This window comes from Hyaena hyaena, unplaced genomic scaffold (genome assembly GCF_003009895.1).
Source record: "Hyaena hyaena isolate Hyena2069 unplaced genomic scaffold, ASM300989v1 scaffold_93, whole genome shotgun sequence".
Classification (NCBI taxonomy): domain Eukaryota; kingdom Metazoa; phylum Chordata; class Mammalia; order Carnivora; family Hyaenidae; genus Hyaena; species Hyaena hyaena.
Window position 1 is genome coordinate 2,148,701 of NW_024080724.1, and position 21,665 is coordinate 2,170,365.

At 49.8% G+C, this 21,665-nt stretch overlaps 1 protein-coding gene across 1 annotated transcript in view; it reads left to right on the forward strand.

Annotated features, from left to right (window-relative positions):
* SHB (SH2 domain containing adaptor protein B) overlaps positions 1 to 21,665 on the forward strand; it is a 137,381-nt gene that overhangs the window by 79,276 nt on the left and 36,440 nt on the right. Inside the window, exon 3 of the mRNA XM_039234747.1 lies at positions 10,361 to 10,576. Coding sequence (XP_039090678.1) covers positions 10,361 to 10,576 — 216 coding nt within the window. The remainder of the gene's footprint in view (positions 1 to 10,360; positions 10,577 to 21,665) is intronic.

Here is a 21,665-nt window from a genome sequence, read left to right on the forward strand (position 1 = left end):
GAGATTTGACCAATTTGGCTGCAAACCTGGCATGGGGCAAGGGTGCTGTCAGGTAGAGTGGAGGGAAGGGTGGTGCCTGGAAGATGTCCCCGCTCTGCTCTGGGAGGCTGGCACCCCATACCTGATGCCAGTTTGTAACCCCTTGTTTGTGGCCAGCCAGATCAGAACCAGCAATATGTGTTGGTTAATCAACCCACTAAAGATTAGAATGCGCCGGGGGCGCCTGGGTGGCTCAGTCGGTTAAGCATCAGACTTCAGCCCAGGTCATGATCTTGCGGTTCATGAGTTTGAGCCCTGCGTCAGGCTCTGTGCTGACAGCTCGGAGCCTGGAGCCTACTTTGGATTCTGTATGTCTCTCTCTCTGTTCCTTCCCCTGCTCATGTGACCTCTCTTTCTCTCTCCTCTCTCTTTCTCAAAAATAAAGATTAAAAAAGAAATTTTTTAAAGATTAGAATGTGCTGGAATACCTCTTTGATGGGCATTTCTCTTCCTCATGACACGTCCCTTTGCTTTCTTCCCAAAATGCCTGACCACAATGATTACTTTAGGGACCTGGGTGTGTGGTCCTAGTCAGATAAACCCTGCGATGACCTGAGTTACCTTTCCAAATGAACAAACTGATGACCAGAGAGAAGCAGTGACCCACTGGCATCACTTGGTACACCAGAGCCAGGAATCTGCGCTTCCAATCCTGGCTTCCTTTGCTGACCTGAACTCATTCATGCAATTGTGGTGCAGGGTGCACCGACCTGGGTTGGAAAAGCAGTGTAGACAGTCTACATGGTTAAGAACATGGGCTTTGGAGCCAGACTGTCTCCATCACTGGCTTGCTGTGTGACTTCATTTAAGGTGGCAATGCCATCACCACCCCCTAGTAGAGCTATTGTGGGAACTAAATGGGGAGCCAGGTGTAGCCCCACACAGAGTGTGCACCCGTCACTCAGCCACTAATAGAATGCATTATTAAGAGTGGAGCCTTTGTGACCATGGCTGAACCACTCAGCTTGTCTGACCTGCAGATTTTTCATCAGTCAGGTGGGGAGGGGGCTTGGGTTTGGTCATGGCCCTTCCAAGGCTTGCTCTGTGTGAGGTTCCATGAGAACGGGCCAGTGACGCTGCTCAGTGAGGGCTTATAACCATGACTGGTCTGGCATGAAAGTCTGTCCCCTGTGGCTTTATCACATTAGTGTGTGGCCAGAGGCCTCTGTGGAAGCTGGGACCACACTGTGCCCAGCGGAGTGGAAGACTGCACCAGGGGGCAACTGGTCCTCTTGTACAGTCCATCAATACTGGGAAGACACAAGATGGGACTTGCATTTGCCTCTATTTGCTGAGGCCCTAGGCAGTCCCTGCAGGGCCCTGGTCTCTGCAGCACAGGGGTCATGGGATACTTGCCCCTCTTAGGATTGACCAGAGGATCCTGGTGCCCCTTATCCTGATGGAAATGCTTACGTTTGGGTTGTTTGCTGGAGTGTATCTGTCTTTCTGGAGCACTGGGCATCCTCTGTCCACTTCTTGAAAGGGTGGAGCCCTAATTGTTTGGAGGGTCAGACCCTCAGATCATCAGCAGAACCCTGGTGGTTACCGTCAGTTTCTGAAAAAGGCTTTTTGGGTTAAAGTACAAACCTGATCAGAGCTCCTGAGCCACTTTTCCCGGTTTCCTCCCCTTTCAAGTCTGCACCCCTCCTCCTGACTTTCAGGGCCCTCCACAGCCCAGCTCCAGTCTCCTTATCCAGCCACTCCATGTCCCCTCTTCATGAACACCGAGCCCAAGGCAGCTCATGGTATTTGGTTTTATCTCGGGACCCCTCAAGCTTTCCTCTGTCCATGTCTTGGCTGCTGCTTGACCTGCCTGGGTTGTCCTTCTCCTGGTGCCCCTCATCTTTACCTGTCTGTTTTTTCCTTGACTGTATTCTACTCAGGGCCTGCCACCCACTGTGTGTGACACAAGGCAGGTCCCTGACCCTTGAGGGGCCTCCTTGCACTAGGACTTGAGATTCTGTGAAATGCCACCTCCCTGAAGTTTTTCAAATTCCCAGGGACAGCATTTGCTTTCTGCCCCCACTAAGCTGCCATTGTGTGTACCAGTTTAGGGTACTCGGGGCCAGTCAGAACTGGGTAAGTCCCAGCTAGGCCTCTGAACTCATCTAAGCCTCAGTTGCTGCACCATAAAATATAGTCACACTTGCTTGTTTGTGCGACTCATAGGGATGAGGAATGATATACAGCCAATACCCAGGTTAGTGCCTGGCATAGGCAAGTGCCCACTAACTTGTAGCTGTTATTATTAGCTCAGTGCTTATGGATGTTGGCATCTCGATTCTCCTGCTAAACCGTGAGGTCTCCTGGGGGCGGGAGCGTTGTCCAGTGCCATGTGAGTGCTCAGCATTTGGCCTGCAGCCCACCTTAGTAAAGTAAGGACTCAGTGGACATGCTTGAGAAAGAAAAGCAGGCAGACTCCTTGATTGCCTGTGAATTGGGGTCTTGCAGTTGACATGGAATCAGAAAGCTGTCTCTTGAGAAAGTTGCTGCTCTAGATGGAGACTTGGTTAGGCACGGCACTGAGTCCAAGGGCCGCCAAGATCCTGGAGCAGCAAGTTCGCCTCAGTGAGTCTCCACAGGGGATGGCGACAGAACTCTGGCCTGCAGCCTCTCAGAGGCCTCAGCACGCCAGAGTAGTCCCCTGGTGTCGAGTGACAGGCAGGGCTGATGGACTCGACCATAATTGCAGAGAGGGCCTGGGAGCTCTGTGAAGAGACCCGCATGGCTTCTTAAATCCTGAGGAAAGCATAGTTGGTGTCATCGGGTATGCGTGCTTGTCTCCCCTCTGGTGCCACAGAGCAGGGGGGCTCCAGGGAAGACGCCATCACTGCAGATGACGGAGGGAAGGGAGCACACTGGGCTCCCTGACTCGGACGTGGGCCTTTCCTTCGCCCTGGGGCTGAGCACAAAAGAGCAAGTGGTACAGGTTCTGCCGGCCAGTGACAGGCCCTTCTGCTCCCTCCAACATGACCATTGTTCTCGTTCCACACCCCCTGCTTCCGCAGATCTCACCCCCCGCTTCTTGGGTGTTTCTGTGCACGCCTGGAAAAGATGGTAAGAGAACTCCAATTAGTCAGTCTCCTGGCTTCTAGACAGCTCCGGAAACCAGACTAGATAGAGGAGGAGGTGGAGCCTCATGCTTGTGTTGCATTGAGTTTATCTCCAGGCTTTATCTTCAGATCTCCCTGCCCTGCCCTTGCTGGCCTGCAGTGTGCACCCAAGAAGTCCCCTGCAGCCCCGTGCCGCCATCTCGGCCTCTAAGGGATACCTGAATTCAGATGTCCGTTGAAACACCTCAGTCAGAAGTCGGGCCTTTTTCCAGGGAATGTTTTAACAGTTCAGATGGGGATGAACGTCCCCTGTCTTCCCTTTGATGTGGTGCCCTGGAAGTTGGCTGATTTTCAGCTGCATGCCTAATTAGGAACGGCCACCCGCCACTCCCATGCAGTTCCTCGCTTGCTCTGTGGTGCTGGGTGTGATTTTAACACCTCAGACCTGACTGAAATAGATGCCCCTGCCTCCAGAAGATTAAGAACTAGACAGTCTGATAAAAGAGATGTCAGGAAGCGTCTGGGAAAGGCAGGAGGAGGAGTCCCAGCCCAGGCGTGAGAGAACTCCAGGCCTCATCCCTGCTACTTTCCCCCCTTCCCCAGCTCTCCGGTTCCCTGATCTGTACAGTGTAATGACTCGCCTGCTGATCGTTGAGAGCTTCACGTTACACACAGGAGTTGATCCAGAGCAGGGCTCCCACGTGAAGGCATGAGACAGCCCAAGCAGCAGAAGGAATCAGAAGTCTGAGATCCAGAAATGAAAGTAGGTTGAGAGATTGGTGTTCAAACCCTCCATTGCGAATGCAGGGTTGGCCTGTCAGATTTCCATGAGCAGGCCTTTTGTGGCTCTGGGAAATGAAGGATCATCTCAGAGCAGGAAGGGTCTTAGGATGATGGTGTTCCCAGGAAGCCCAGCAGTGGCACCTGAAATGACAACAACGTCCACAGAGTGCTTTCTGTGCATCAGGCACTGTCCTAAACACGGAAGGTATATGAATTCATTTAACTCTCCTAAATGGCCTTCCAGGGTGGATACTGTTGATCCCCCATCCAGAGATTCGGAAACAGGGGCAACTTGCCCTGGGTCCTCGGCTGGAGCCAGTCCTGAGGCCCAAGCAGTCTGGCAGGACCTGTGTTTGCAGCTACCACATGGTGCTGCTGAACCTGTCACTCACTTGGACCCACAGATTTACCTCCCTCCAGGTGGGTGGTGCAGGGCAGCCCATCAGTGGAAGGTGCATTGACCTAGTAATGCAGTCCAAAGCTTCTGAGTCTAGTCTAGCCCCATCCCTGGCATCTCAGGCACGTCCACACTGGCTGAGTAGAGGTTTCTTGGCCTGGGAATGGAGACCTCCATGGGCCACATCCCTACTAGGCTCTGCCACCCTGTGATTTGGCATCTGGTGTGGATTCCCAGACAAGCCCAGCTGGGAAAATTAGAGGTGAGGGGCCTGCAGGCCAGCGTCTATCATTTCCAGCTAGGCTTCTGCACGTCTGTGCCAGCCTCTCCCTGCCCAGCTCCACCCTGCCCGGAGGTTTGGAGACACCTCTCCTTAGACACTCTTGGGGGGGACATCCAAGATCATCCAGAACCCACTTCCACCCGCCTCCAGCTTCCTCTTTCACCAGGCCCCCAGGATGGCCCACTTCTCCATGTATTACCTTGTGCATCCAGCCCCCGTGCCTTTGCTTCAGTCCTTCCTCCATCAAATGGCCATCTTCCTCACCACACCACTGTTCAATGACCTCATGTCTAAATTCCTTAAGTGTTCCCATGTTTTCTCCAACTGAGTTGTAGTATTATGTCTGCTCCCTGGTGAGGATCCTGAGCCATCTCTGTGCTGGAGACTCGGGCCCTCCCTCACCCAGGGTTTTTTAAAGACCAGGATCGCATCTCTGTCTGCCTCTTGTGCTGGGCATTCAGTAGATGCCTGGCCAGGTGTGGGAGGGGTGGATGCCAGTGCTGCTGGAGGAGGCTGGGTGGCCCAGGGGTGTACACGGATTTCCTCGGCCTCCGTCTCCCAGAGACCTCCTTCTCCTGTTCCTCAAAGGAAGGTAAAGAGGTATAGAATAGGTTTCTTTTCTTCTAGTCTTTTTATGAGTAAAAGATATTAACCGTAAAGTATGTTGCACTTTTTTTTTTTCATTTAGATGTGTATCCACCTGCTTTCAAACTAAAGGTTTGGGGCCACCTGGATGGCTCAGTCGGTTGAGTGTCCAACTCTTGATTTCAGCTCAGGTCATGATCTCAGTTTTTTAAGCTTGAGCCCTGCATTGGGCTCTGTGCTGACAGTCTGGAGACTGCTTGGGACTCTCTCCCTCTCTCTCTGCCCCTCCCCTGCTTGTGCTCTCTCTGTCTCTCTCAAAATAAATAAATAAACTTGAAAGTACAGATTTGAAGTTGTCTATAGTTTTTTAAAATGTGTATAATGAGGTCATTATTATGGAAATCAAAATCCATATGGAAGGAAGGGCGATACAATATCTAAGATAATATACTTATTGAAGTTGAGCATCAGAATTAACTCTCAGCTTCCTGGCAGCCAAACCAAAGAAAAGGGGGACGAGAGGGAAGCAGCACGAAGCTGGTAAAACCCTGGAGAAAAGTGTAGCTTGTTGCTTACGGGCTTGGGGAACTAACTCTAAACCCTCCTCGGATCCACTCAGGAGATTCTTGGTTTGCCCCAAGCTCTGTCCTGGTTTCCTCACTCAAGATGATACCCTGGCCCTTGCTCCTCTAAGCCGTAATCCTTGTGTAGCATGCCCGCCTCCCTCTCCTGGCTCTGTGTCTTTGGTGAGTGCTCCCAGGCTCCCTTCTGAGTCTTAAGTCTCTTAATTCTAGAGAAAGCACTGTTTTGATTGTTTGTTCTCTTTCTCTATATGTAGTTCCACGTGAAAACCTTTCTATTCCAGAGGTTAACAGAAATCCCCACCTGTCAATTTAATATTTCTGCTCCTGCCTAAGAGGCATGAAATCACAGCCTGCCACTAATATATTAAAGGTCATTTTCCATGAACTTATAGATGGTTAGGTCCAGATAACTTGTGACTTAAAACATATGGTCCCCTATTAGATCAGTCTCTGGACCATCAGAGATCAGTCTGGGTAATAAGAAGGATGGGCCTGGTCATAAGGCGGGAGACAGTGATGTCTGGTAAGCAAACCTGATGCAGTGGCCCTTGACTTCTGGAGCCCCTAGCGAACCTTTCCTGGGAGAGAAGGTGCTCCCTAACTGAGTATGTTCTCAGGGAAAGGCAGCTGCTTCCAAAATGCACATAGCTGCTGTAAGCCCAACTTGCTTAAAACTGTATTTACTTTCATGTTCTCCTGTCTTAATTACCTTTTTTCTTTATTGGCGTCCTTATTCATTATTTAAAACAACTTTCAAAAATAATTATGCAGTAACTCCTTCCTCCATGCACAGGAGCTGTTTACCTTCCTCTATCAGGTTTTCGGCCCTTTATTCATGTGTATCTGTAGTGACAACATTGCTGTCATCAGAGTCTAGATATTGTGGGCAAAGTGTGTGATGACAGTACTCAGCAATTCCTAAGCAAGGACTAGAATTCCCTTTGGGGCATCGTTCACATTGGCCAGGACTCGCTTAGAAAGCCCACATTATATGGTTTGCTCAGCACATAAACAATCTTGTTATTTTACTTTTTAACTTAGCATAATTTCATGCATGCTTTTCCATGTAGCTACATAATCTTCAGATTTATCATTTTAATGGCTGCTTAATATTCCATCCAGTTAGCGTGCCATAATTTACTTAACTGTTCTCAATTGTTACAGCCTTAATGAAAATTTGAATTCACCATGTACTACAGGGGGAAACTCGTTTTAATGATTACCATTATAACATCCCCTGCCCTAACTGCATGCCATTAGTAACCCAGCTTTAGGAAGGCACAGATGCTTTTGGAACAATAAATTCTGTAGGAGAGGTGTATGCACAAGTCCCTCTGATTTAATAGCTAATCTGTTCACTGCACATGTTTTCCTTTTATGCGGGTATTTGTGTAGAATATCCATCTCTTCTGCATATTGTGTAATAGTAAACTATATGCAGTTGGCATATTGCTCCAGATACTTTATCACTGCTGTCAAGGACTTCCATAAATTAACAAGAATTTGGGGATAAGGAGTGGTTTCTGGTTGTCGATTGTCATTCATTTATCCCACCCACACTCTTTGAAGATCTGTTTGTAGCCAGGCTCTGTGAGGGAGAGAGCAAAGGCACTCCTGATTATTGGAAGCTCACAAATGTGCCTCTGTAAATTGCTTTGTTGTATCCACGATTAAATGGCGATTCTCATGCAAAGTGCTTTGTAAACTGTACAGTGCATGAATGGTTGCTGGGCCTGCTGATAGTGTAGGGTGAAGAGGAAGGTGGTTTTCCTTGGTCAGTGCCCATCAGCTGTATCCCCAGTGTCCTCAGGCCTCAGAATTTTCCAAGGACAGGAGGCTAGACTGTGCTCCTCAGAACCAGTGAGAGGGACGCTGCTATGACAACCCCACAGAACAGATTAGATAGCTTGGTAGGTTACAGAGTTGTCTGTAGTACCTTACAGTTGGTGTTCACTTTAAAATGACCAAGTCCTACCTTTAAGTTTATTTATTTTGAGAGAGAGCACAAGCAAGGGAGGAGCAGAGAGAATGGGAGAGAGAAAATCCCAAGCAGGCTCCATGCTGTCAGTGCAGAGCCCAGCCCGGGGCTCAAACTCATGAACGGTGAGATCACGACCTGAGCTGAAATAAAGAGCTGAATCAGCTAAGCCACCCAGGCGCTCCCTGAGTCCTACCTTTTATAGCTCTTCTCTTTTCCTCTCCCTCCCCCATAAAGAGGGAAACATCATCCCTAAAACTAATAAACGATCCCAGTTTATTATCCCAGTTTACTCATGAGACCCAGTAAAGCCATGTTTTGCCAAGGTATGGGACATCTTCTCGGAGGGGACAGGATTTCCAGGGGCTTGAGAAGGTGAGAAGGTTTTTCCATATTCTTCCACTGTCCTTGTAAAAAGAGAAAGCGTTTGCCAAGAAAGTATCTCTGTGCACTGCCTGCTCCCTCACCGGCTCTCCAGCTCAGGTCTGTTTCCAGCAGAGAGAAAGCAAGCCTCGGGCTGGTACCTACCTACTTGGTTTTGTTCTCATTCATTCTTTTTATGTGTTATCAACTGTTTCTAGTAAAGGATAATGACTTCAGCATGGTGGTGTAAAATTTTTGTAATGAATTTACTAACTCTAAAAAGTGAGGCAGCATAAATAAAAATGGCAAGTAAGAACCCAGGTGGAACCTACAAACAACAGAATCAACAGAAGCTGGTGTGCGTGACTTAATGAAGTCTGGGAAACGCTACCGTAATGCTATTTAACATCAGCACTGGCACGGCATCAGCTGGCTTCTGTTGTATCAGGGCATGTGCACGCGGAGTTTTGCCATCCCCACGAGCTGGCCCTGGACCATGAAGCCCAGCCTAAAAACAATGCTCTTGCTTAGAAGGGCTGACGTCACCATGCGTTTTGTCTGCTGCTCTTCAAGGCACCTAAGTCCTGTGGGTTTCTGCCATGCCTTTATGCCATTGGAACTCCAATTTGGAGAATGTCTCTACAGTCCTTTTAAACAGCTTACTCTCAACGATCCTCACCCCTTTTATATCAAGCCTTACCTCTCCCCTCTCATCTCCTTGGACCCGACGCTCCAGCAAAAGTGGACAGTGGATAGGCCTATTCAGCCTTAAAAGAGATTCAACCTTAAAAGGAAAGGAAATTCTAACACACGTACAACCACATGGAAGAACCTTATAAACATTATGCTAAGTGAAATAAGCCCGTCACAGGAGGGGACAGTACCATATGATTCCCCTCCTATTGAAGTATCTAGGGTGGTAGAGTGGTGTCTCCCAGGGGGCGGGGGAGGGGAAGTGGGGAGTGGGTGTTTAATAGGTACAGAGTTTCTGTCTGGGAAGATGAAAACGTTCTGGAGGTAGATGGCGGTGATGGTCACACAACAGTGTGGATGTACTTAATGCCACTGAACTGCACGCATAAAAATGTTTAAAATGGCAAAGTTATGCGTGTTTTTTACCACATGAAACAGAAAGGCAGTGAGCTGGTCCTCTCCAGCCACGCTGCCTTGGCTCACCATGGTCCAACCACAGGGATCACTGACCCTCCTGTTCTCATTTCTCTCCCCCTACTCCCCTCCTCACAGGCCCTGCACTGAGCCCCTTTGCCACAGAGAATTAGGGCAATTTAGATGCATGTGTCTACCTCTTCGGGAAGCAGTGGGCTTCCTGAGAACAGCCTCTCCAGCAAACCCTCCCTTCCCTGTGTCCCATGCAGGCTCTTCACACGGGGAGTGTCTAGGATCAAAGCAAGCAAAGTGTCACCTCAGGTGTTTGGCTCAGAAGTACCTGATTCTAGCATCCTAGCATCCATCTTTGAGCCGCTACCGGCCTCTCAGAAATGAGCAGGAGCTGACATAGAAGCCCCTGTCTGGGGCCTGGTCTGAATAGGCAGTCACCCCTCAGCCCACAGAGGGCCAGGCCTTAGCCTCCCCTCCAGAGGATTTGGAGCTTTCCCCCCTTATTCAGAAGTGAAATTGGGGGCACCCAGGTGGCTCAATCAGTTAAGTGTCCAGCTCTTGATTTCAGCTCAGGTCATGTCTTGTGGTTCATGAATTCGAGACCCACGTTGGGGCTCGTGATTCATTCTCTCTCTCTCTCTCCCCCCCCCCCCCCCCCCCCCCCCCCCCCCCCCCCCCCCCCCCCCCCCCCCCCCCCCCTTGCCTGCTCTCTCTCAAAAATAAAGGAGTGAACCTAGACGTCTGCTCTCAAGTCCCTCGGATGTGCTATAGTGTGTTAGACGAGTCCTAGTGGGGAGGCCCCCTACTCCTCTGTAAAGCAAGGGGGCAAGGGCTCTTTGTGATGTGAGAACACACCTGCAACATCATGTGCACATCTGGACCTGCCCTCGCAGATGACAGTGCACAACCAGACGGCGGCAGTGAACCTTCTGGTTCCATCATTAGGTCCAAGAGCCTGAGATCTTTGTGAGGAAATCTTGCCCTGTGAGAACAGAGATCCTGCCTTCAAGGGGGTGGGGAGGAACAGGTAAATGCAGAAACAGGGGCCTATTCCTGTGGAGTCTTTCCTCCTTGGCTCGTGACTGAATTCCTGTGGGTGTCACCTGGCAGATACCAGGTGGGGAAGTACGTTCCGCACATCCATTACATCCCTGCCTCCTTCCTTTTTGCCTGCAGAATTTCAGAGGCAAGAAAGCGTACGGTCCCAGCACAAAGGCATCCAGTTATACGACACCCCTTATGAACCCGAGGGCCAAAGCGTCGACTCGGACTCAGAGAGCACGGTCAGCCCCCGACTACGGGAGAGCAAGCTGCCCCAGGATGATGACAGGCCCGCCGACGAGTACGACCAGCCATGGGAGTGGAACCGGGTCACCATCCCAGCCCTGGCAGGTAAGGAGCCGGTGGCCCTGCTCAGAGGACGCTGCTGGCCCGTGCTCAGTATTCAGCTTTGGTAAAGGGGATATGTGCACTGGTCCTTCTGCTCAGGTAAACCCGCAGGGCTTTGTTGGATAGTCTGGCTGGGCCCCTCAAAGATGATGAGGGTTCTGGAGGGAAGGGAGGCCAGGCCGGGTCTCCAGGCCCTCCGTTCCGGTCTTTCCTAGTCTTCACAGACAGCCCCGATGATCTCATTGTCTGACTGTGTCTTTCGTCCTGTTGGTAATGCTCTAGTTCACTGAAGCCAAGATTTCAGAAGGAATTTTCTTACAAACTAAAAGAAAACCAACCTGCAGAGTGGTTCCCACTAGGCCTAAGGGAGTTTCCCTCTAGTTGTGCGGCTGTGCTAGACCTGTGTGCACCTGGGGCCACCGCGTTTCCTGTTTCAGCTTTGGCACGAAGCCATTCACAGAGCATAGGCATGGGCGCATCCTGACCTCAAGCTGGCTCTCGCCCTGGCCGAGAATGACTCAGGTCCCCCCCCGCCCGCCTCTCTCTGACACTGGTTCTCTAGAATCTGGGTATCTGTCACAGCACTAAAACTCCTCTCCCACAGCCTTTTGCAAAGCTGCCTGCCACATGTGTCACAGGACTTGAACTTATGTGCTCACCCTCTGATTCTAATCCCAGCCTTTTGGATCCAAGCCAGGGCTATGATCTAAAACTCAGAAAAGGTATTGTTTATCATCATGAAAGGTGGCGAGCAACCTGAATGTCCAGCAAACAGGCATTGATTCAACAGAACACTGTACAGCCACTAGCAAGTGATATTGACAGAGTTTATAACAAACTCTGTTATAAAGTTATATGAGGGAAATGCTTATGTTTAATGTTAGGTGAAAAGGCAGATGCCAAAAATTTCTTATGCATCTAAGAGTTTAGGCATGTGAAAAAAGAGACATTGAATGACTCATTTAATTCTTGCCACACTGAAGGTCAAAAAGAGGGGGATGGCTTTAATTTTTCATTTAAGATTCATTTTTGCCTGAAATCTTTCTTTTTCATGCCCACTGGACCCTTCCTTTCTAGCCCCCAGCAGCGAGGCCTCTGCACTTCCCCCATGCTGATCCCCTCAACTGATGTTCTAGCTGCTTGAGCACATACTACTCACAGTTCCCTGGACATGGTGTGTGTCGTGCAAATTCCATTCTTTCTCCCTAAATGCCCTTCACTGCCATGGAAAAAAATCCTGTGCCTCCTTCCAGGCCCAGCTCACACGTCACCATCTCTGTGAGCCCTTCTTGGGACACAGCTGTGCATCCCAAGGGCTTTCCTACTGGGTCTCTGGGCCGGTTGAGCTTTTTTTTTTTTTTTTTTGACACTTTTAAAAAATATTTTATTTCTGAGAGAGAGAGAGAGAGAGAGACCGTGTGAGCAGGAAAGGGTCAGAGAAAGAGGAAGACACAGAATCCAAAGCAGGCTCCAAGCTCTGAGCTGTCAGCACAGACCCCAACACGGGGCTCAAACCCACGAACCATGAGATCGTGACCTGAGCTGAAGTCGGATGCTTAACTGAGCCACCCAGGCACCCTTGGGATGGTTGAGATTCTTGCACTCAACCCTGGCAGGACGTTTTCCTCATTGTATGGTTAGCCCTGTTGGTGGTGGTCTCCGCCTGTCAGGCCGGAGTGCCTGGCTGAGAGCCAGACACAAGAGTAGTCATGAGGTTGAAGGCCAGGTCACCCCCGTGCATTTTCACAGTCCCCTGTCTTCCCTTGGCAGAAAGGAATCCAAGGGCTCTCCCTATGCCCTGGCATGGCCAATAAGGGGCTGTGCTCCTCCTCCTGGCCATGAGAGGAGCTGGAATGGGGCCGTCGCCATCCAAGAGCTCACTCCCTGCAAACACCAGTTTGATTAAAGGGCTCGTGTGGCAGCTCTCCCAGACACCTGGGACCTATGGCATGAGATAGCACTGAGACAGGTGGAGGGTCTCACACTCTCCTGGACTGACCACCTGTAGGTCCCTCAAAGGTCGTGTTACCTTTGATGCTCTAGTCTGGTCTGGCACCGTGCTGATCACCATGAGTTTTCTGGACCAGCAGCATTGCATCCCCTAGGAGCTGGTGAGAAATGTGGGGTCTTGGGCCCCACCCCATACCTACAGAGTCAGATCTGTTTTAACAAGACCCCCGGGTGATTTGCGTGTGCGTTAAAGTGAAAAGCACTTAACCTATAGGACCTCAACTGTTCTTAAGAATCTCAGACCAGAACTTGCCCACTTCTGCCCAAAGGTGGTCTTAGAACTCCTGTACATTCTATACAAAAAGATCATAAGCTCTCAACTAGAACTATCTCCTGCTAAGTTTCTGGGCCGCAGGTGCCCATTCTGGACATGGCTTTATGTCACTGAGTTACTATCACAAGCGTCATTATAGGTCTACTTCTTAGGCTGCCGAGAGAAGACAGACTCAGAATCAGGTCCCTGTCTGTGTCTCATCAAGTCACTTATCTCCGCGTGGTCTGCCCCAGAGTTAAACCAGCTGTTGTCTACCAAAGAAGCTTTTGGCTTCATTCTGATTTCTAGGGCCTACTCAGAAAGCATTTTACTCAGGCAGGAGGGACGCTGGGACCCATCATTAGTCATGACCAGATGCCTCCCCGTGTCGCAGACAGAGCCCGTCAGGGCAGTGTTCATAGGTGAGGGGCACCCTCTGGTATCCTAGCCCAGAGTGAAGACGGAGTGAGATGTGGATGGGCCACTTTCCAGGTAATGAGGATAAGTTGAAATGGCTCGAGTAGGTAACTCAGGCGCTGCCATGGTCCCATGTGTACACCCAGAAGTGTGGCTGCCTAGGACTGAAGGCATTCCTGGGTGAGTCAATAGTGCACATGCATGGGTACGGCCAGGCACACACACTTTATCAAGTCATTGGTGTCGTTGGAGAGGAAGGCAGTGCTTGGCTAGGTCTTGTCCTCCTAACAACACGCATTTGAAATGGTTTCTCTAGACTCTCGGGAAGCTCTCTGACGCTCCCTGAAAGCCTGGGGTGCAGGAACTTGGGAGCATCTGTGTGCAGGATAGAGTTGGCTGGGAAAAATTGTTACCGTCTCTTTCCTCCCTTTGTGTTTTCTGGTTCTGTATTTTTGTCCTGGATGAGGGAATCTGGGCAGTGTTTTCAAATTTCCAAAGGGTATGGATTGTGAGGGAGCCCCAAGGGCTGAGTAGGGCCCACTGGGGAGTCACGGGCATTTTGGGTCCAAGTGAGTGGTAAGAATTTCATTTACACCTGGAAGTATATAATGAGCTTCCCCTCGCTGGGAATTTGCAGCCAGCAGCTCGGTTGAGGCAAGAATGATGATAGAGGCTTTGCCCAGCAGTGGGAGGTTGGTCTGTCACCTCAACGGCTGTGTCCATCCTTCAGCACCCCACCATGCTGATCAGAGACTGGGAGAAGGGAAGGCTTCCAAATGATCTCCATGATTCAACCTATGAAGCCAAAGTGCTTCCTGCCTTTCAGAGTGCTGTCCTGTGTTGCATTCATGGAAAGAGGCACTCTCAGAGGAGTCCTTTGGCATTCCCCAAGAAGTAAACCTTCTCAGCCGACAGCTCCAGATCAGCCTTTATGGAAGTCAGGCCCTTCCCAGCTCAGCCACACTCTGACAATCTGGGGGCTGCTGCCTCGGGAAGGCTCGATTATCACTGCCCAGTTGTCGTGAAAACAGCTATTGCAGGATGTGAGGTGGTCTTAGCTTCTTGGGAATGAAAGTCTTCCCTCCTAGAATTTTCTGGCCAGATGAGTGAGAAATACAAAGCTCTCCAGAAAGCCTTGGGCCTTCATTGCCTACTTTTCCTCCGGGAAGCTGACTACAGCCTCAGCCAGAGCCTCCACCCGCCCAGCACTGGAGTCCCTTCCCACATGTGTGGCCTTTGTTGATCCCAACCCCCAGGATAGATGCCCAGTCAGGCTTCTTGCACCACCAACTGCAGGGAACAGGCAGACTGCAGCTCTCCCTGCCCCTCCCATGCACGGAGAGATGGTGTGGCTTCCACCAAACCGGCAGCCCCCTTCACCCCTCCGCAGAGACACCTGCCTTCAGAGCTGGCTACAGTCAGTTCCCAGCTGGCTTTGACTCCCCACCTTGGGAGTCTTTACAGCAACAGATTGCAAGGTAGCAGGTGGGTCTAGAAATGGCCTGTGGAACTCCCTGCCCAGTGGGGCAGGAAAAGCAGCCTAGGGTGATTCCACAGTCTTGGGGTGGCATGGATTGGTCCGGAGGGTCTAATCAGCCCTGGGCCTTGTGGCAAGGATTGTGACATGGACAAATGGAGCCTGCACAGGAGGTGTCCACACAGGGGAGGGCAGAGGAGCTGAGAGGATAACCTAGAGAAACACATGGGCTCAGGGTGGCACAGATTAGGTGTCTTCACATATCTGAGTGGCCACTGGGAGGACGAGGATTGAACCCGTCTTAGGAGCCTCCGTTTTCTCACCCAGGAAATGTGTCTGCTGCAAAGGGTCCTAGTGAGGCTTAAGGGACACAGCGCCAGGAGAGTGCTGGCATCTACTGAGCACTTTCTGCCTGCATTATCTCCCCTAATCCTCGCAGCCACGCTCTGGGGGATTAGTTTCCTCATTTTACTGAGAAAAAAGACAGGCCCAAAGAGAATAGGCCCATAGCTAGTCAGCCACAGAGCTGGTATGTGAAGCCCACTTCCAGAGCCCTAGGCCTAACCCAGTGGATGTCTGGGCTCCCTGCTGCCATCAGAGATGCTGCCTAAAATATGGTTGGAGCCCATGGGGAATGTCACGTGCCTTTTGTTGCCCTTGTACAGATTTCTCCCTGTGTCTACATCTGGGAGGATACTCTGTTGGGGTGTGTGATCCCCTCTGGAGTGGTTCCACCTGAGGATTCTGTAGGAGCCCAAGTTCTGGAAGTTCGTGCCTGCATGGGGGCTGAGCAGAGCCATCCCACCGGCTGGCCGTGCTCTGCCACCTCTCAGCTCCCACACCATGGCATCCCACTCCCTCTTATCCAGCTGGGGAAATGAGGCCTGGAGAGGAGAAGAGAACCACCAGAGACCCCATAGCAGAGCTGGTCAGGCCATACACAGAGGATAGATCAACATTTCCTTTTAATCCAATGAGAACAGTTAACAGCTATATTCTTAGTGATTTGTAATTGCCTCTGAGAAGCAAATGATCAGAGTGCTTGCTCAAGGAGCCAGGTGGCAAGGAGTGTGAGAAGGGTGCCCTTGAGATCTTTTAAAGGAACAAAGTCATTTCATCTTTTCATTTCCGACTCATTGTCTAAAGATTTGTCTCCATTGAAGCTACTTTTTGGGCAGTGCCCTGGGTTCAGCCAGCAACAGGTCTGCCTCCCAGCAAAGGTAGAAGACAGACAAATGACTCAGTGCTTAACATAGTTATTTGGGTATTTGTCTGTCTTCTCCACTAGCTTCTCGGAGAGTTTCTCTGCTCTCAAAAGCTCAGGACAGTGTTTTGCATGTCAGGAGTCAGTGGGGCAGTAGAAGGAATCAGACAATCCCAGGCTCATATACCAGCTGCACCACTCACCAGCTGTGCGACCACAGACAGGCCGTTCAGTCCCCTCAGCCTTAGCTTTCCCATCTACAAAATGGGGATACTCACAACCCTTGTCACACTGGATCCCTATAATGATTAAGGGAAAAGATCTGGATAAAAAGACTTGTAAACCCTAAAGGGTCACACTTAAGAGCATGGTTATTGGTGTTCAGGGAAGGCTTACTGTACTAGACAAAATTCAATTTAATATTAAAATAGTACCCCATGAAGAGGTACTTGGAAGGCTCAGAGGCCCCACTTACAAAGCTCATTCCTCATTACACCCAGTAATGAGAAACATGGATGTTGTGGAAAGCAGTACTTCTATAGGAAACCCTAATCTCTAATCCTACAATAGTTCTAATGAGGAGCCACCCAGTTTTTCCATTCTTCAGTCCTTCCCAAGGATTGGACTGCTGGTCTCTGGGGGTGAGAGGGTCCCTGTTGCCTTTCTCCCCTCTGTCCCCCTCCCCATTATAGCCATGGCACACTTGTGGATTGGTTGGCTTGCCCAGAGCGAGCAGGGGAGTCACCCAGAGGAAGCATTAAATAGATTGTTGGGTTGCACTCCTGAGAGTTCCTGATACGGTAGGTTCTGGGGATGAGGCATGAGAATTTACATTTTTAACAGTGTCCAAGTATTACTGATGCCACTGACCTAAGGGCTTCACTTTGAGAACCTACAGTGTACCCTATATATGTTACATGTTAGGTACCAGGATCAGGAAGAGTTAGAGAGGGGATATCACAGCTCAGCTCAGTGGTAACAACACCACCTCCTCCAGGAAGCCCTTCCTGGACATGTACAGTCCCTTGCCCACCCTCATCCCAGGTTGGGCTGGAACCTCTGTGCTCCTACCACAGCCTATACGGGGTACATTGGTTTATTCTGGAGTAGCCAGATACACACTTGCAGGGGAGGTGCTAATGCTGTGTTGGTCACCCCACCCCAAAACCCAAGAGACACCCTCTTGAGTTCTGACACCTGCCCAGCCTCATCAAATAAGGCTGAAAGGGCAGAGAGAGGGCAGGTAAAGTCCTGGATAGGTCTATTTCCTCCACAATTCTGAGTCATCTCTGAACAAGCTCAGTTGGCCAATTTAAAATAATCCTATTAAGGTAAAGGGATAAATGGGGGAAGGACAGGAAATTCACATTTAGAGAGCACCACTTAAGAAGCCCTGCAAGGTAGGTGTGGTTTCCCTGTCCTCACACAGGTGATAGCACTCAAGCTCAAAGAGTAAGAGCAGCTTGCCCACAGTCGCACAGCAGATGAACCTAGGTCAGTCTCACTGCAAAACCTTTACTCTTTCCACCACTGCGCTGACCTCTCGAGTGAGGGAAAGGCAGGTCTGAACGTTCCCTTTACCTTGTGCTGGCGTGGTGTGCCTTTGGTTGCCGTGGAGCAGTTGCGCCCACTCCATGCTGACCTCCTGACTTGTCACTGTCAAGCGCAAACGCTCTGAGGCTGGTAACGCTGATATAATGTGGAGCAGACACTTCCTCTGGGCTTGCTGTTCCCACCAAGCCCCGTGACTCATCCTCATGCACTCAGAATAAACAGGCTCAGCCCCTGGAGAAGGTGCCTTGGGGAATCTTAGACCTGCCACCATCACCTGGCGCACCAAGACACATGCCACCTCCTGCTCACCGTGGGCCCCAGTGGGGCTCTTTTGATGCTTCCTGTGCCTTGCATAGCTTCCCAGAATACCTTGGGCCTGCGAGGAAATTAAATTTTGTTTGTATGGGGAGCTTTTTGCGATGTAATGAGTAACAGTTGTAATTAATGTTTAACACATATGAACAGCAGGTCTGCAGAGAAAAGGGGGGTTAAATGACGACAAAGAGACCTGGGATCACTCGCTTCCTTTGGCTAATATGTTACTGAAGGACAGGTTTTTCCAGTTGGTTTTTCTACTTGACATATGAATGAATTCATTTAGTCGCCAAAAAAAAAAAAAAAAAAAAGAAAGAAAGAAAGAAAGAAAGAAAGAAAGAAAGAAAGAAAAAGGAAAACACTATTGTTTAATAGCTTTGGTTTGTCTACTGATTATATTGATAGAAATGTTCCTTCTAGTGCCTTTGTCTCCTGTGTAACAAAAAACACAAAGATTTGATAGAGTCTTGCTCTTCTGTTTGGCAAGGCAGAAATCTTAATGTGGGTAGAGATTTTTGTAGTCTCTCTGAGGTCAGAGACTCTGCCTGCTTTGTTCACCCCTCTGGGGTCCCCACCTAGATCCATGCCTAGCACATAATGAACATACAGATATTTGTTAAATTACTGACTAAATCATGGCTCAGGAAAACCAACCCCATGATTTCTTCAGCTCGCTAGCATACCTAGGTGATCATGCAGCCTGCTCACACAGGGATGGTTTATTTTTGCGTCATTCTTTCATGCGGAGAGGCTGAGGGATCTGTACCTGGATAGGCAGTTTTTCCTGCTGTTAGCTGCCGCGGTTGCTACCTCTGGTCTGAATTCCTAGGAAGAAGCTGAGAGTGTGTCCCTGCCTGTCTGAGGATTGACCCAGGAGTTCCCTGACCAAGTTGGCAGGTTAAGAGAGTGATGTGCTAGTGGGTGGTACACAGCCCCCTGAGAGCCATGCAGCTGGCTTGTCCCCTCCTGTCACTCTTCCTTTTCCTCACTGCCGTCTGCAGAGGAACAGCAGCAGAGACATATAAACAGCTTGATGCAGGCTTTTGGGCTCCTGGATGGGGAGGCTTACTTCCACAGATGCCCACTCTGCAAGTCCTCTGAGGCTTGTGGATAGGGGAAATAGTCTCTTTGCCTGGCCCTAGGATTCCGCCTGAGCCTCTGTGGGTGTCTGTACATGTAAGCATCAAGGAACCTGCTGCATCAGACGAGAGTGGGCATTCTCCATCTGACAGGTAAGCCTGGCTCAGAACTAGTAGAGCACACATGACTTCAGACGCCAGAGCCATGGGGTTTGAATTTAAAGCCCTGTGCTGCCACTTGCTAACAGGGTGACCTGGGGCAAATTGCCTGTTTCCTCGTCTTTTTTTTTTTTTTAATGTTTTTTTATTTATTTCTGAGAGAGAGACACAGCATGAGCAGGGGAGGGTCAGAGAGAGAGGGAGACACAGAATCTGAAACAGGCTCCAGGCTCTGAGCTAGCTGTCAGCACAGAGCCTGACACGGGGCTTGAACCTACGAACTGTGAGATCATGTCCTGAGCCAAAGTTGGACACTTAACTGACTGAGCCACCCGGGCGCCCCTGTTTCCTCATCTTTAAATGGGGTGGCAGTTAGTGCTGAGAGTCAGAACACAGCGAGTGCTTGGTGGATGCCGGCTTTTGGTATCACTGTCATTGTTAACTACTGTTTTTGAGAACATATTACACTGTGGACAAGATTTGTGCTGACCTTGTTAGAGGCCTCTGGGATTGAGAAGACTTGGGTTGGAGTCCAAGTTCCAATCTAGCTATTGACTTGGGGCAAATCATTCTCATTTCCAGCCCTCCAATTCTCATGAATAAAATGAGTTACAAAAATAAAGATGGCTTGCTTCAGCAGCCATAAAGGCCTCTGCATTTGGGTCATTCCATCATTTTCATCAAGAGTTATCCTATTTCCCAGATAATTGCAAATGACATATCAGATAAAGGCTAGTATCCAAAATTTATAAGGAACTCACCAAGCTCCACACCCGAAAAACAAATAATTCAGTGAAGAAATGGGCAAAAAACATGAACAGACGCTCCTCCAAAGAGGACATCCAGATGGCCAACAGACACATGAAATGATGCTCAGCATCCCTCCTCATTAGGAAAATACAATCACAGCCACACTGAGATACCACCTCACATCGGTCAGAGTGGCTAAAATGAACAAATCAGGAGACTCTAGATGCTGGTGAGGATGTGGAGAAAAGGGCTCCCTCCTACACTGTTGGTGGGAATGTAAACTGGTGCAGCCCCTCTGGAAAACAGTGTGGAGGTTCCTCAGGAAACTAACAATAGAACTCCCCTATGACCCAGCAATAGCACTGCTAGGAATTTACCCAAGGGATACAGAAATGCTGAGGCATAGGAGCACATGTACCCCAATGTTCATAGCAGCACTCTCCACAATAGCTAAAACATGGAAAGAGCCTAAGTGTCCATCAACAGATGAATGGATCAAGAAGATGTGGTTTATCTATACCATGGAATACTACATGGCAATGAGAAACAATGAAATCTGGCCATGTGTAGCAACATGGATGGACCTTGAGGGTGTTATGCTGAGCGAAATAAGTCAGGCAGAGAAGGACAAATATCATATGTTTGCACGTATAGGAGGATTAGGAGGAACTTGACGGAGGAACAAGGGGGAGAAGAAGGGCGGAAATGGTGGGGGAAAGGGAGAGAGGCAAACCATGAGAGACTCTTGAATGCTGACAAAAACTGAGGACTGATGGATGTGGGGGGGAGGGGGGATGGGCATGGAGGAGGGCACTTTGGGGATGAGCACTGAGTGTTATGTAGAAATTAATTTGACAATAAACTATTTGTAAAAAAAAAAAAGAAGAAGATGTGGTTCATCTATACAATGGAATACTACATGGCAATGAGAAAGAATGAAATCTGGCCATTTGTAGCAATGTGGATGGAACTTGAGGGTGTTATACTGAGCAAAATAAGTCAGGCAGAGAAAGCTACCATATGCTTCTATTTATAGGAGGATTAGGAGAAACTTAGTGGAGGACTATGGAAAAGGAGAAGGGGAAAAATGGGGAGAGGGAGGGAGGCAAACAATGAGAGACTTTTGAATACTGAGAATAAACTGAGGTCTGATGGGGGTGGGGGAGAGGGGAAGGGGGGTGATGGGCATGGAGAGAGGCACTTGTTGGGATGAGCACTGGGTGTTATGTGGAATCCAACTTGACAATAAAGTATGCAAGAAAAAAAAAAAGATTTATCCTATTTCCCATAGCCGAGCAGCAGCCCTTGGGGTGGGGTCTTTACACCAGACAGTGGTGCCTATTTCCTATGGGGGATGCAGAGTAAGAGGACGAGGACCACCACCCCCACCCCCACCCGCCATGTTCCAGGCCCCTCCCCTCCAGCCCAGGCTTGGGTCTACATGCATGGACAGCATTCTGGAACCCAAGCAGCACCCCAGAGCCTGCCTCAAACCCATCCAATGCGCCGCTTCTTGGGGAGTCACCCCTGCCTCCCTTCACAATGGAGACTTCTGTTCTCAGGCGCTGCCCACGAGATGTGGCTGCGTGGTGCCCTGGGGCTTGCATGTGTCTGCCGAGGTGAACACAGAAGTCTCTTGTTGGCAGTCCTGGAACCCAAACCAAACATTTGCTGAGCCACCTGTTGTCTCACAATACCTGGAGTTGCAGCTCTCACGCACAAGGCAGGTGGGGGAGGGGGAGGCAGGGAGCCAGGCCTTCTCTTAAACTGGAAGGGGACGAGAGCCTCCTCATCTCTCTGGACTTTAGTTTCTCCGTTTGGGAAATGGGAATTCTAATACTGGTCTTGCCGGGAGGAGCAGATGAGGTAACCTA